The sequence below is a fragment of the Euleptes europaea genome, chromosome 3, assembly GCF_029931775.1.
Source record: "Euleptes europaea isolate rEulEur1 chromosome 3, rEulEur1.hap1, whole genome shotgun sequence".
Classification (NCBI taxonomy): Eukaryota; Metazoa; Chordata; class Lepidosauria; order Squamata; family Sphaerodactylidae; genus Euleptes; species Euleptes europaea.
In genome coordinates this window covers 103,610,186-103,625,602 of record NC_079314.1, presented here as the reverse complement: position 1 = coordinate 103,625,602, position 15,417 = coordinate 103,610,186, and the positions used below count along the sequence as shown (strand labels likewise).

Below are 15,417 nucleotides of genomic sequence, written 5' to 3'. Positions count from 1 at the left end.
CAGGACAAACAGGCCCCCCCATGGCCATTTTGTTTTGGCAGAAGTGTGCGAGGTGGAAGAGGGGAATGCTGAAACCTCTCCTGCCACCAGGCTACCCTCTGGGGCTGATTTGGCCATGCGCACACACACATTGTTTTTAAACAAGATGATTGAGAAGGCCAGAGTGATACCCAAGCACAACTTACTACAAGATAAGCCCAGAGAGAATGACAACAGAACACCTCTGGTTGTCACTTATAGCTCCCAACTAAAACCAGTCCAATGTATTATTAAGGACCTACAACCAATGCTGGATTGTGACACTTCCCTCGCTGAAGCACTGGGGGGGGCGTCCCTTTCTTGCTTACAGACATTGCTTACAGACAGCCGGCTAACCTAAAACAACTTCTCACCCATGATGATAAACTACTTAACAGGAACATGGACTCTGGCACCAAGGCCTGCAACAAACCAAGGTGCCAACTTTGCCCTCATATAGATTCTAGGAACATCATCTCTGGACCCACCAATGTCAGCCATACTATCTCAGGTTCATACTCCTGCTCATCTTCTAATGTGATTTATGCCATCACATGCCAGCAATGCCTTTCCACAATCTACATTGGACAAACGGGTCAGTCTCTTAGACAAAGATTAAATGGACATAAGTCTGACATCAGAAACCACAATATTTAAAAACCAGTGGGAGAACATTTCAACCTTCCAAGACATTCTGTTGCAGATTTAAGAGTAGCAGTTCTCTTACAAAGGAATTTCAAAGGGAGATTGGAAAGAGAAACTGCTGAATTACAGTTGATATTCAAACTAAAGACAATGCATTTACCTGGGCTGAATAAAGACCTTGCATTCATGGCTCATTACCAATGCTGATTTCTCTACACCCATCTCTCCCCTGGACATCACACTCTTCTGCATACCACACCTAATCCCATCACGCCTGCTATTCACATTTACATACTGTTAACATTTACATACTAATACTTGTCTGAATTCACTCTCCTCTACTTAAAGACAGATGGATTCACATTCTAGCTGTATCTGAAGTGAGCTGTGGCTCACGAAAGCTCATACCCTGCCAGAAAATATTTTTGTTAGTCTTTAAGGTGCTACTGGACTCTTGCTCTTTTCTACTATTGTTTTTAAAGTGACTAACTGGGTCACACATGAAATGATAGCTGGGTTGGGCCATCCTGCTTCTTTCCCTGGTCTCAGCCATGCTGCTGCTTCCCCTGGTCTTTTGGCACCTGGGATGTGGGTTTCTCCAGGCTGAACCTAATTTTATTTAAGAATGGACTCAGAGAACCCCGAAGTCTAGAGGTATAGCTTTAATAAAAGAAACAGTGCATATTCAAGGAACAGTAGACACGACAGATAGACATAACATACAACAATTATCTTTTGGGCAAAAGGGAGAGAGAGATGGCAACGACCCCTAGATCAATGCTAAGTCTCTCTCAACTCTATGGCAAACAGCTCAGTATTTTATAGACCTTGATAATTAGTAAACAACATTCCATTGTTATGAAGCTCTTGAATTTGAGACTATTCTTTAATCCCCCCTAAAGTCATAATTAAGAGTGGCCAGAAACCTAGATGTCAGGCTGACCTTCTGGCAGGCCTTGCTCTAGCCCACTACTGCCAAGAACTCTTATCTCCCAGAAATGTTTTCATAATTGTTCCAACAAGGATGTTATTTACATAAGGATGTTATTACAGACTAGAACATGTTAGAAGGTTCGTGGATAGATTGCTTCTAATTCTTTGGTTCATGCAAAGCATTCTGTATTAAGAATATGTCTTAGGCCTTCATGTCAGATTTCCTCTTCACCTGTACTCTAGGTCTGAAAGGAAGGTTTGGGGTGACTTCGCTGCCCTTTTTTCCACGTTCTGGAGCGGCCTGAGGCGCTAGATGACTATAAGGATGCTGGCTGTAACAGACGGACGGTGCATAGAGCCCACTGAGACTTGGGCAGGCAGGAAAGGCTGAGGGACGATCAGAAGACAGAAGGGCAGCAGCAGAGGACCTGCTCGGTGAAGACTGCCCCAGCAGCACGTCATCCGCTCGGCTGCTAATTGATCGTGTGTATGCATTCTGTACTGGTAAAAGGTCTAGGACTCACCAGATGGACGTGATGCTTACAAGTAGCCTGTACATGTAATGTATACAGCATTGAGTCTGGTTACTGAAGTGGTCGCTGCCATTCAGTGAATAGGCTCCTAGAATGAATCCCTTCCTAAGAAGTGATGTGTTATCTTACTTAGCCTAGACACCTACAGATAGGCAGGACACAGCTCATTCAAACTTAATTGGTTCTTTTTATTGTAAAGCTTCAAACAGAATATATGAGTTATAAAAACAAGAATGCTTAAGATATAACACAGACTAGCTCTAACATAGCAAAATCTGAGATCTGATTCAAATAAGATAAGTCTGGTTCAAATACTTGTTAGAGAGAAGAAGAGTTGGCTTTTTTATATGCTGACTTTCTCTACCACTTAAGGGAGAATCAAACCAGCTTACAGTCACCTTCCCTCCCCCTCCCCACAACAGACACCCTGTGAGGTAGGTGGGGCTGAGAGAGTTCTGAGAGAACCGTGACTGGCCCAAGGTCACCCAGCTGGCTTCATGTGCAGAAGTGGGGAAACCAACCCGGTTCACCAGATTAGCATCTACCGCTCATGTGGAGGAGTGGGGAATCAAACCCGGTTATCTAGATTAAAGTCCACTGCTCCAAACCACTGCTCTTAACCACTACACCACGCTGGCTCTCAAAGTTTAAATTCCATACATACATACCATCAGTGAGATTCTCTGCCTAATGCAATAGGACCAGAGAAATCTCCTCCTGCTATGTTTAAAAAGGTAAAGGTCCCCTGCGCAAGCACCAGGTAATTCCTGACCCATGGGGCGATGTCACATCCTGACGTTTACTAGGCAGACCTTGTTTGCGGGGTGGTTTGCCAGTGCCTTCCCCAGTCATCTTCCCTTTACCCCCAGCAAGCTGGGTACTCATTTTACCGACCTCGGAAGGATGGAAGGCTGAGTCAACCTTGAGCCGGCTACCTGAAACCTACTTCTGTCAGGATCGAACACAGGTCGTGAGCAAAGCTTGGACTGCAGTACTGAATCTTTACCACTCTGCGCCACGGGACTCCTCCTGCTATGTTTACTATACCTATATATAGTATCTTCATTAGCAATTAAAATTCATAGACAGAAAGGACATTTCCCCTCAGAAAGGACAGGCTGTGTTGTGAGTCAGCCTGAACTCTCCTGGGAGGAAGCGGAGGAAGGTGTGGCAGAGCAGGGTGATGCACCTGTGGAAGTCTTACCAGGGCGACTGGACCGTAGCTCTGAGCCAGATGCAGATGCAGAAGAAGGTGGTGCATATTGGCAAGGAGCAGAGGAACAGAGAAGGTTATCACCTCCAGACCTGCCCAGCCCAGTTAGCCGGCAAAGATCAAAGGTTCAGCTCAGTTTGCAGGAGAGGAGTCGAAGCCCGAGATTACAAGCACTTGGTCATGTTTACAAGAACTGACACCAGCAAGTGATGCAGAACAGCTGGCCCTGGAAGGGAGTGCTGAGCAACAGCCATGAATCTTGGGCTGTCAAGTCATTCAGTGTGGGAACAACTTTGCTAATTAACACAAGCTCTGCTGCTCTTGCTGAGATCTCTGTGCACAGTATTGTCTTGCTTAGGTGCCAGCTACCCGCTCCTGCCCTTCCGGCATCCCTGCAGAACCTGAGAGGACCTAGCCTAGACCTTGAAGAGAAGGAACTCGTGCTGGTGAGTTAACCTGTTCCTTGTTTAGAGTGCTGCCTGGGTTACGCACTCAGTCCGCCCACACTACCGGGAACAGTAAACAGCGACAGGCTCTGCTCCCCCCAGTATCCTCCATTGCTGGGAGTGGGGTCAGAGGCCAAGCACCTCAGCCTGGTCCCTGCCTGTACACAACAGGCTGCCCTTTCAGAGATGAGAAGTAGTTCACCCATCTTCTTTTGTCAAGAGAGAAGGGGGAGTTGTTTAAAGAATGTGTGGCATTCCGAACGCTGATGTGTCGGGCCGAACGCCAACTCTGAGATAAGAAGTATTTATTCATTCTTTGATGTACTTTAATGTATCTCATTGGTAGAGACCCCAGTTGTAGGAAATATGTAGCTACATATTCCTTTAAAGGCTTCTCACTGACCTGAAAATTCTGCAGATGTGCAAAATGCTACACTCTGATCAGCTGGTGAAAGAAATATAGGGGGTTACCGCATTATGTATTCCCAGTGATGTATTAAGAGTTTGATGTTATAAAAAACATCACTTTAAAAGGGTTTTTGGATGCCATGGGTAAAAAATGGTTGGAAGACGTCTTCACAGCTAAAGGGGCCAAACAAAGTGCGAACAGTATTTTTTATAAGTTTCAAACTCTTAATACATCGGTGGGAATACATAGCAAGTGCGAACAGTATTTTTTATAACATTTTCAAACTCTTAATACATCGCTGGGAATACATAATGCGGTAACCCCCACTGGTTCGTATTTGGGTACAGACTCTCAGATGTCTGGGCCCATGACAAGACCCTGGAGCATCACCTCTGATCTTCTGCAACGGAGACATCAAGCAACACCTTCACGTAATGGCATTTGTTAAAGGAGTGATCATTGCATTGCATTCCATGTTGACAATGACCAAGCATCAGTCCTCTGGTTGCTCGGGGGATCACACTGTGATTACTGACCCATTCCCACCCCCCCAATACAACATGTATATGACAGTGTATCTTCTGGTTTCAAAATGCCTTGCTTACTCTATAGATCTAAAGACTGGCTCAGAGAATAGCCCTGAGGGGAATAATCTTGGCCACACGCCGGACAGCTGTTCCTACAGTTGTGCATAACTGTGCTTTGGCCTATTGCCCAGGCCTATCTACAAAACAGGAAGAATATCCAGGCCAGTATGATCTACAGACGATAGGACTGATGGATATCGTGTTGCTCTTATTTTGGACCACTTACCCAGAATTTTGCAACAGCTGGTTTGTTTTGCAAAAGAGTAAACAAGATATTCCAAAGACGTGTAATAAAATGTACGATTTTGTAGAGATTCTCGTGACAATGCGGTGACAGATGGGCACACCCAGGTCATCCTAAAGGCATTGTTTCACGACAAACTCTGGGTCTCAGTCTTTGGACTGGTCAAAGTCCCCTTTTGAATACTAATCACGTAACTCACGTAGTACTGTAAATGATTAGTGCTTGCTAAGCTAATCCTGTTTACCAGATAGTATGTTTGCCAAAACTCTGTGTAAGGATGGAATGTCTCATTGTCTCGTTACTTATTAATCCTGCTACCCATTGTCTTTGCTGCTTAATAAACTGGGAGATGGCTCGGGATGAGAGGACCAATCTCTAGAAATCAAGGCACAGTCTCTCTGTGTCTTCCCTTCACGATTTGGATCACGGTCAAAGAATTCATCCTGAATGAAGCCCATATAGCTAAATATATTTAAAAGCCTTACTTTTGGACCCTGGTTCTAACACAACAACCTGTGAGGAGTCGTCCACATCCAGCCAGCCAGCAGCCAACCCTGTGACTCTACCCAGGGGGGCTTCAGAAGGTGATCACTTCTGATCATCTCTGGAGTCGGGAGACTTGTAAAAGGAATTTAACTCTGCCTATAAGCGGAAGGCTGGGGCCAACTGTGGTATAACATAGATAAACCACAGTAATTTGCATTATTGTCCTAAAACACTAAGCTCAGTTGTATATTTGTTCATTTATATTTTTATCCCACTCTTTGGGTAAAGTTGAGTTTCAAAACTCCTCATAAAAATAAAAAGCTAATACAAATTACTAAATTCAATATGAACTATTCCCTGGGAAGGGATATATCTCAGCTAGACCTAGATCCAGACATGATGAAGGAGGATTTGACCACTTCCTGCCCTCCTCCTCCAGTTACCCTTTTGCCAATATAAGATAAAGAGCTGCTGCTCTGGATTAAGATAAAATTGGTTTTCTTACAGTGCACTTATACGGTTACACCCACTGCCTGCTTAGCTTGCACTGTTAGATTTTTACAAGCTTTTAGTGTCTAAGAACATAAGAGAGGCCATGCTGAATCAGACCAAGGTCCATCAAGTCCAGCAGTCTGTTCACACTGTGGCTGACCAGATGCCTCTAGGAAGCCCAGAAACAAGACAACTTCAGCGGCATTGTCTTGCCTGTGTTCCAAAGCACCTAATATAATAGTCAAAAAGGGCAAGAGTCCAGTAGCACCTTAGAGACTAACAAAAATATTTTCTGGTAGGGTATGAGCTTTCGTGAGCCACAGTTCACTTCTTCAGATACAGCTACAAATGATAGGCATGCTCCTCTGATACTGGAGAGAATAGGTATGCATCATGACTAGTAGCCATTTTGACTAGTAGCCATGGATAGCCCTCCCCTCCATGAACATGTCCATTCCCCTCTTAAAGCCTTCCAAGTTGGCTGCCATCAACACATCGTGGGGCAGGGAGTTCCACAATTTAACTATGGGCTGTGTGAAGAAATACTTCCTTTTATCTGCTTTGAATCTCTCATCCTCCAGCTTCAGCAGTCTAATCACCATTTATGCAGGTGATATTTTCCCCTAAATACTATTTTGTATGTATATAGCACTTACAGCAGCCCTCTAAAGGGGGGGGTATTAGTTTTCCCATACTGCAGAGGGGGAGGGCTGTGGCTGAAAGTCAGTGGCTTGCCTTGGGTTTCCGGTAAACCAGGATATGAACCAAGGACCTCCAGATCACATCTGACTCTCTAGTATACAGCTATGCTACACCAGTTCTCCCATAGGACCTGAAGTGAGATTTTACAGTTGAGCTGAGTTCTGAAGTAAGATGGCAGGAAGGACTCGAAAAACAATATACATTTCATTTTACAAAGTCAGTGTGGTTGGAGATAGGCAAAAGCACTATGTTGTAAATGGGATCTTACCTTACTAATATTTGAATCGGTTATCCATCCTCGGACACTCAGTGATTTAATAAGCTTATCTTTGATGTTGGGAGGCAAAGGCTTAATATCCTCAATGTACCTGGAAATATTCTTTGTTAAGCAATAAAGGCATCTAAGGAGGAAAAAAATGAAACAGAAGAACAGTCGTAAGGTGACAACTCCATTGGCATCTTGGAATCATTAAGTATTTCTTACTAATTTATTGAGAAATTTTTATGCAGCCTCTCCAAGCATCCTGCTCTCAGACAAGAGGCAGGGGAATTGTCATTTTATTTTACAGCACCAAGCGCACAATGAAGTGCTTTAAAAATCGTAAGTAAATACCAGTCTGTGTCATTATTCACGTACATGCACAAAACAGATGTTCACAAATTAATCAGAAGTGTAAAGTATAAGCCAGGAGTTCCCAAACATTTTGAGCCTGTGGGCATCTTTGGAATTCTGACACAGGGCGGTGGGCACAGCCACAAAAGAGCTGCCACAAAACAGCAGCTGCAGGAGGCGAAGCCAGCCACAAAATGAAGATTCATGCGCGGTGATGGCACTTACCGCCAAACCAATGCTTTTAAAAATAGGCATAGCCAATCAGAAGCCTTCTTGGGCAAAACGCTTTATGGGAGCCATACCTTGTCAGTGGGTGCCATGGCGCCTATGGGCACCCTGATATAAGCTATTATGAGTTGTTTCCCGTGGGTCCTTCTGAATGAGTGAGAAATTGAATAGGTGGTTCCAGGGAAGTCTGGGGTTCCTCTGAAAAGTATTAGGGCTTTGTCATTTAAAAGACATGGTTCTTTGAGAGATGGTTTGCCCAAAACACCAACATGCACCTACAAGAAAACATGAACTCAGTTCATCTGGGCCACTGGCCAGAACAATCTGCCTGGCCTTGAATCAACTAAGTGGGAATTGTGGAACATGCCCCAGAATCCTCTCCAATAGGCCAGGGTTTTGCAGCAGACATATAGGAGTTGCTCCATAGACAAATTCAAAGGTAAAGAGTATCGCAAAAGCAGAAACTGGGAAGGAAAAACTCCCATTTGCTCAGGCAACTGCATTGAGACATCATGAAGAATAAGAGTTTGGTCAAGGTCTTCCCAAATCAGAAGCCTTCGATAGCTCTCCACACGCAAGGGGAGACTGGAAAGGGGGTGGGGAGAAAATGAAGTTGTATGAGCAAGACACACAAGCTGAGTTTATGCTCATTCTGGGGAACGTCTGTTTGTCATGACATCAAACTCTTGATTTACACCAGTATAGGCTATTCTTATAAGGGAGGGTCCATGGCTCATTGGTAGAGAATCAGCTTGGCATGCTGAAGGTCCCAGGTTCAATCCCCAGTATTTCCAGTTTAAAAAGGACCAAGCAAAAAGTAAGACCTCAGCCTGAGACCCTGGAGAGCTGCTGCCAGATCAGCTATCATCACTTGGAAAGCTCTTTTAATAGGCACTTAACACATAAACAGATTTGGATTGCCAAATGATTGGTGGGGGGGGAGGTCAGTCTGTCCTGACTCTGTGCCTTCAAAAACAGCCTCAGAAATCAGCAGGTGAAGCTTTTCACCGCCAGAAATATTCCCACTGGTTTAATCAGTGGCTTGCAGATCAAGCCAAATTTGAAGAATTTGATCTTTCCTGCCTACACTGGTTAGATTTAGAAAATCTGGAAATGGAGCTAATAGAATTTCAAGAAAGCTCTATCTGGAAAAATAAATTCTATGACCTGCGAGAAACACTTGAGAAGATAGAAGGGATGCCAAAGGACAGCACAGTTAGTTCTGAAAATGAAATCCTTAAAGTGTGGAATTCTCTGCCAAATAATTTTAAGTCCATGAAAGCACTTGGGATTGCTTTCCTTACTTTGTTTAGATCATCTTATGCTTGTGAGCAGCTGTTTTCAGCTTTGAATTATATCAAATCTGACACAACAGCAAAAATCACATTAATTGTTCAAAAAAATTGACGATGTCCGCAAAGATGTCACAAAAATGGTGAATTACATCATGGCTCGTGCTCTGAATTGTCGACAGTTTCAAGCACTTCGTCAAGGCACAGTATAATTGTTTTTTTATATATATATATATAATTTTATTTATATAATTGAAGGGGTACAGGGAAAAAAAGGAAGGGATTGAATATTATAAGTATAAAAACAATACAATAATAAAAAATAAGCTCGATTGTATATTAAGAGACATTCTCTATACTAAAAAAACTGTTACATAGTGTCATTCTGTTATTACTTGTATTAGTATTCTATTGTATAAGAGTCTAAGATTACATTACTATTGTGTATAACAAATTGAATATTACATAACCGTCATGTTACATTCAATTAACTAGAATTCATATAGGTGTAGAATGACATCCACTTATCATGAAATTGCTCTGTAGATTCAGAAGATTTTGAATTAATCTCGAAAGTCATCTTAGCCATGCTAGCATATTCCAATAGTTTTTCTTTCCAGTCTTCTATTTCGGGTATGTGGGTTTGTTTCCAGGTTCTTGCAAGAACCGTTCTAGCTGCAGTAGTAGCATATTTAAGAACGTCCTGAAATTTCGCAGGTAAATTCAGTGGCACTATACTGAGTAGACAGAATTTGGGGTCAAAAGTTAGCTTAATATTTAACATTAACTGAATTTCTTGATGAATTCTTTTCCAATATGTTTGTATCTTTGAGCATGTCCACCAGACATGAAAATAAGAACCATCAGTATCTTGGCATTTCCAACAGGCACCTTTTTTTCCAGGGGTAGTCATCTGAGAAAGCATATTAGGAGTCAAATACCATCTATAAAATGTTTTGTACCAGTTTTTTCTCACTTCTTGAGAGACGGTGTATTTCATTTCGGAAGTACAAAGTTTTCCCCATAAATCCATATTAATCATTTCTCCAAAATTTTGCATCCATTTTATCATATTGATTTTCACTTGTTCCTCTTCTGTTTCGTATTTCAGAAAAAGCTTATAGATTTTTCCTAATAAGTGTGAGTCATTTTTGGATGTTATCTGCTCGAATTCTGTTAGTTCACGAAATGGTTGGGGATAAAAACAGTCTTTTTGTAAATTAGACCTCAGTTGTAAATAAGTCAGCCAATTCAATTTTTGAAAATCTTCTTGAAGATTGGTTAGGGTCTTAATTTCTCCTGTGGGCTTGATCATACAATTATAAGTAAAATGAACGCCCGGTTTTAATTTAACATCATCGTGATAAGCTTCAACTGGAGACATAATGGATGGTGGAGAGGGACTTATTCTCTTTTTGTATTTCTTCCATACTCTTAGTAACGCTATTTTCACATCGCAGTCTTCTGGTATTTTATCCTTTCGGATTTTCGTTGTAGAGTCCCACAGAATTTTGTGGAAACCTTGTCCAAGGTCCGCTCGTTCTAAAATAACATGTCTGGCGTTAGGGCGCTTTATCCATTCTGTAATCCAAGTCAAACAGGCGGCATGATAGCATAATTTAAAATTAGGTAATGCTAAACCTCCTCTTTTCTTTTCGTCTTGTAACACTTTAAATCTGATTCTTGGTTTTTTCCCGTTCCAAACGAATCGGTTAATTTGTTTTTGCCAACTTTCTATTGTTCTATCTGGAATTTCAATCGGCAAAAATTGAAATAAGTATAATTGTTTACTTGTGTACAATAATGTCTGGTGGCTGAGCAGAGGACGAGTCCTGGAGAGATGCATGCCAAATGCAAACTTTTACCTTTCAATAAAAAGTTGTTTGTATCATTGAAAGCTGTTATTGTTTTTCTTTTAACGCAAAATATGTGAATGTATGAGTTGTTTTTTCTAAACTAAAACCTCAGTATTCAGGTTAAATTGCTGTATTATAAGCGATAAATAAGTGGGTTTTGGGTTGCAGTTTGGACACTCAGTCTCTAAAAGGTTTGCCATCACTGCCCTAAGCGGTGGCTTGATGGTGCTTTCCACCACCAAGACTGCAACAATTCAAGGCTGTGTGTGAAGTGCCCTCAAGTCGCTTCCACTTTATGGCGGCTTTCTTTCTAGTAAATGTAATTATGAACGGCAGCCTCTTTACTCTGAAAGCCAACTCTTGGCTGGGAAAACTCCCTTCACTTCCCAAAAGTCGGTGGCTGTATTTAATTCAGGGATGGGGGTTGGCCAATTGGGGGGGGGGAAGTGTTGTGGTTTTCAATACATTTATGGTTAAAGGTATAGGTTATTGACAAACTGCAGCATGAATCTAAACTCAAAGTAATGATTTTAGGCTTCAAATGGATCTAAAATCAAAGTTATGATTTTAGGCTGCATGGGAAAGAATGAGTTGTTTGTGAGTTGTTTGTCTGGAAGGATGTTTGGAAGGCATTTGGAAAACTACAGAGCAAGGTCAATGTTCCCAGACCTTGGATAATCATTTGAAGTCTGAAAATATAGCCAAAACAAGGTTGTAAAGAAAAACACAGATGTAGAAAACCACATTTTTGTGGTTTCTCTTGCTTTGAAGTCTAATATGATAATGACTTGTTTGGTCTTCGTAGATAATAAGCCTTGAAGATGAAAGTGTGAAAACTGGGGATTTAGTTTGAGAATGTATAATTGATATGTATGTTTGGGTGTTATGTCCTATGTAATCTGTTTGCCTGACATGAGATCAAAGTTAGGAAAAGATGTTTGTTAAAGGGATATTTTATCTTTTGATGTCTGAGAATATTGTAGAATTCTCATAACCATTTCCTACTGATTCTCAAAGCAATTTTCATTGGTTCTCAAAGTAATTGACCACTGGAAGGGTATATAAAGGTATTTAAGATTGTAAGAGGTTGTATATTCTTTGCCAGGCAAGCTTGCATGCTGTCTGTCTGAGAATTATCCCTGGCATGACACAATGATGGATATGTAATTCTATTACACTTTTCATGTAAATTTTTTTTTACTGTGTTTCAGATCTGTATTAATTTGTTAAAATCTAATTTTCATATATATATATATATATTAGAGAGTTTTTTAACTTTTTCATTTATAGCATTGAAGCATTAACATTAAAAAGGAATTCTAACACAATCCAAAGTTGTGTCATTGCTTGAGGTGGCTGGTTAAGTAAGATAACACATTTTTTAGTGAAATACAAGATCTAGAAACTTAGCCACTGATTGCAGCAATTGATCCGCTTCAAGACACTGCAACTTCCTCTTGTAAATTAATGAGGTCTTGTGAAACTCTGAGGAATGGCCTATCCCACTTCAGTTTTCTCCAACCTAAAGAACTCAGAGTAACATCTATGGCTCTCCCCGCTTCCACTGTGTTCTCACAAGAAGAGGAGGAAGTAGAAGGGTTGGTTTTTATATGCTGACTTTCTCTACCACTTAAGGAAGAATCAAACCGACTTACAATCACCTTCCCTTCCTCTCCCCACAACATACATCCTGTGAGGTAGGTGGGACTGAGAGAGTGTGACTGGCCCAGGTCACCCAGCTGGCTTCATGTGTAGGTGTGGGGAAACCAACCCAGTTCACCAGATTAGCCTCCGCCGCTCACGTGTAGGAGTGGGGAATCAAACCCGGTTCGCCAGATTAGAATCCACTACACCTAGTCACTGCTCTCAACCCAGCAAGGTAGTTTGAGAGGTTGAAACTGGCTTAAGGACACCCAGGCTCAGTGGGGATTTGAACTCACGTGAACACATGAAGCCGCCTTATACTGAATCAGACCCTTGGTCCATCAGAGTCAGTATTGTCTACTCAGACCGGCAGCAGCTCTCCAGGGTCTCATGCAGGGGTCTTTCGCATCACCTACTTGTCTAGTCCTGTTAATTGGAGATGCCAGGGATTGAACCTGGGACCTTCTACGTGCCAAGCAGATGCCCCCAACTCAGGTCTTCACAGCCCAGCACTCTAGCCTCTATATCTCACTGACGCGAAAAACATTGTTGCCTGTTAAAACCTGCAGATCAAGATGCTGTTCAAAAGACAGTATTTTATATTTAATACTAACCAGGTATGTGTTTATACATTGGTATATTTAATATACATAGTAAAGTAATTATTCAAGTTAGATTAATGATGAACTGAGGTTTCCAACCTGTTTAATTATAATGTTTTACAGTATTACAACTAGAACCAATCTGACCACATTTGAATAATTGGTAATAGATTTTGTAAGTATTTTTCAAACATCTTTCAAGACTTATATAATGGGCTCTTAAATAGACAAAGGACAGTATGACAGAAGTTGGCAAAATCCTCTTTGCAGAGACCCTGGGGTGGGGAGGGGGGGAGGAATGCACTCAGAGGCACTGGTGTCTTTTTGCATTTATGTTGCAAGGCCTGAGCTCTGGCCAAGAATGAGGGCAGCGAAACGGGACCATAAACAGGCCTAGGGGCGACGAATAGAGTTGCCAGGTCCTTCTTCGCCACCGGCAGGAGGTTTTGGCGGCGGAGCCTGAGGAGAGCGGGGTTTGAAGAAGGGGAGGCACTTCAACGCCATAGAGTCCAATTGCCAAAGCGGCCATTCCCTCCAGGTGAACTGATCTCTATCGGCTGGAGATCAGTTGTAATAGCAGGAGATCTCCAGCTAGTACCTGGAAGTTATAATCAAAGTTACAGTTGTAGGCTTATTATAAAAATGTAAACCACTGACAAAACATATAGTGATTAATATATTTACAATAATTATTCAGTATGAGACATATATTATAGACACATTATTGTTTGCATAATGTTAACATAGATGTATCATGGTTACATGCTTCACCGTGTACATAACATCTCATCCCCAAAATTTTTTTATACAGCTGCAAAATGGCACAAAATAATGTTCTTGTTAATTTTATGTTGATTTTCTTTTGAAGTAAAGTTAGGCTGTTATCCTTCGAAGGATCGAAACAGGCATTTTGACCGGTATCCTGAACCACTACCGAACGGATAACAGCCTAGTTCACTACCAGACGGATAACAGCCTAACTTCACTTCAAAAGAAAATCAACATAAAATTAACAAGAACATTCTTTTGTGCCATTTTGCAGCTGTATAAAAAAATTTTTTGGGATGAGATGTTATGTACATGGTGAAGCATATAAACATGGTACATCTATGTTAACATTATGCAAACAATAATGTGTCTATAATATATGTCTCATACTGAATAACTATCATTGTAGATATATTAATCACCATATGTTTTGTCAGTGGTTTACATTTTTATAATAAGCCCACAACTGTAACTTTGATTACAACTATAACTACACAGTTGAGATTACTTGTTTGAATATACCTGGAAGTTGGCAACCCTACCAGGCAGTGCTTGTCTAGCCTTAAGGCACAGCTAGGCAACTGCCCAGGTGCCAGAGGTGGAAGGCCCCCAGAACCAGTAGGGTCGCCAGGCCCCCTTCGCCACAGGCGGGAGGTTTTTGGGGGGCGGAGCCTGAGGAGGGGCGGGGTTTGGAGAGGGGAGGGGCTTCAGCGCCACAGAGCCCAACGGCCAACGCGGCCCGCTTCCTCCACGTCTGTCGGTTGGAGATCCGTTGCAATAGCAGATCTCCAGCCAGTACCTGGAGGTTGGCAACCCTAGCGATGAAAGGGGACCAGGCGGGGAGGCGAGAGCGAGGCGCGAATCGCGGCGCCGGGGGACGCCTGCCAGGGAGAAAAGGTCAGGGCAGGACCCCGCCGGCCACTCACAGATCTAGGAGGGGCCGCACGGCCTCGCCGTCCCCGCTCAGGTGACTCATCGCCGGGCCCCGGCAGCTCACTCGCGCCTCGCCTCTCCTCAGGCCGGGGGACACCGTTAGCGCCGGGGACCGTCCATCAACAGCCAGCGCCGCGCTGCGTTCTTCCCCCCGCCCCTCCCTTTACAACGGAACTCGTAGGCTACCTCCGCTAGAGAAACAGCACCGGAATTCTTAGAGCGTCCCTGGGAACGGAAGCAGAGCGTATCGGGAGTTGTAGTCTTTGATAGCTTGAGCGTGTTGTTGATGTCTGCGTGCATGTCGCCAAGTCGCTTCCGACTCATGGCGACCCTGTGGATCCGTGTCCTCCAAAGTGTCCGATCCCTAACAGTTGACGCCCTATCCTGAACGTTTATGTCTAGGGAGAGCGGAAAGGCAAGGCGAGGCCCGGGAGCACGGCTGTTTTGCTGGTGGGTTTCAGCCAGTTCTCGTTCCCATCTCTCCCCACCCCCACCATGAGCTCATTTACTGTCAAAAGAAGTCGTTCTTTTAAGCTGTTTACATACCATTCCTCCCGGAGGCGTTGACAGTAAATAAAAAATGAAAAACCATCGAAACAACAACAACAGAACTGTCAATGTTAAAATAAGCTGTGGCATTAGCAGCAGCAGCAGCAGAAAACCTCCAGCAGTTTAAAACGAGATCCATAAAACAGTCCTCAGGCTACAAACAGGTTGCAGAAGGAAAAAATGGAGGGGGAGAGAGAACTCAACCTAAACTAAAAGAATTAAAA

The 15,417-nt window shown here is 42.7% G+C and overlaps 1 protein-coding gene across 1 annotated transcript in view; it reads right to left on the bottom strand.

Moving 5' to 3' along the window:
• The window catches only part of AMN1 (antagonist of mitotic exit network 1 homolog), a 44,927-nt gene extending 30,240 nt beyond the window's left edge, over positions 1 to 14,687 (bottom strand). The window contains exons 1-2 of the mRNA XM_056846584.1: positions 14,638 to 14,687; positions 6,977 to 7,109 (exon numbers count right to left, since the gene is read on the bottom strand). Of these exons, the coding sequence (XP_056702562.1) occupies positions 6,977 to 7,109; positions 14,638 to 14,687 (183 nt within the window). The remainder of the gene's footprint in view (positions 1 to 6,976; positions 7,110 to 14,637) is intronic.
• Positions 14,688 to 15,417: the final 730 nt, after the last annotated feature.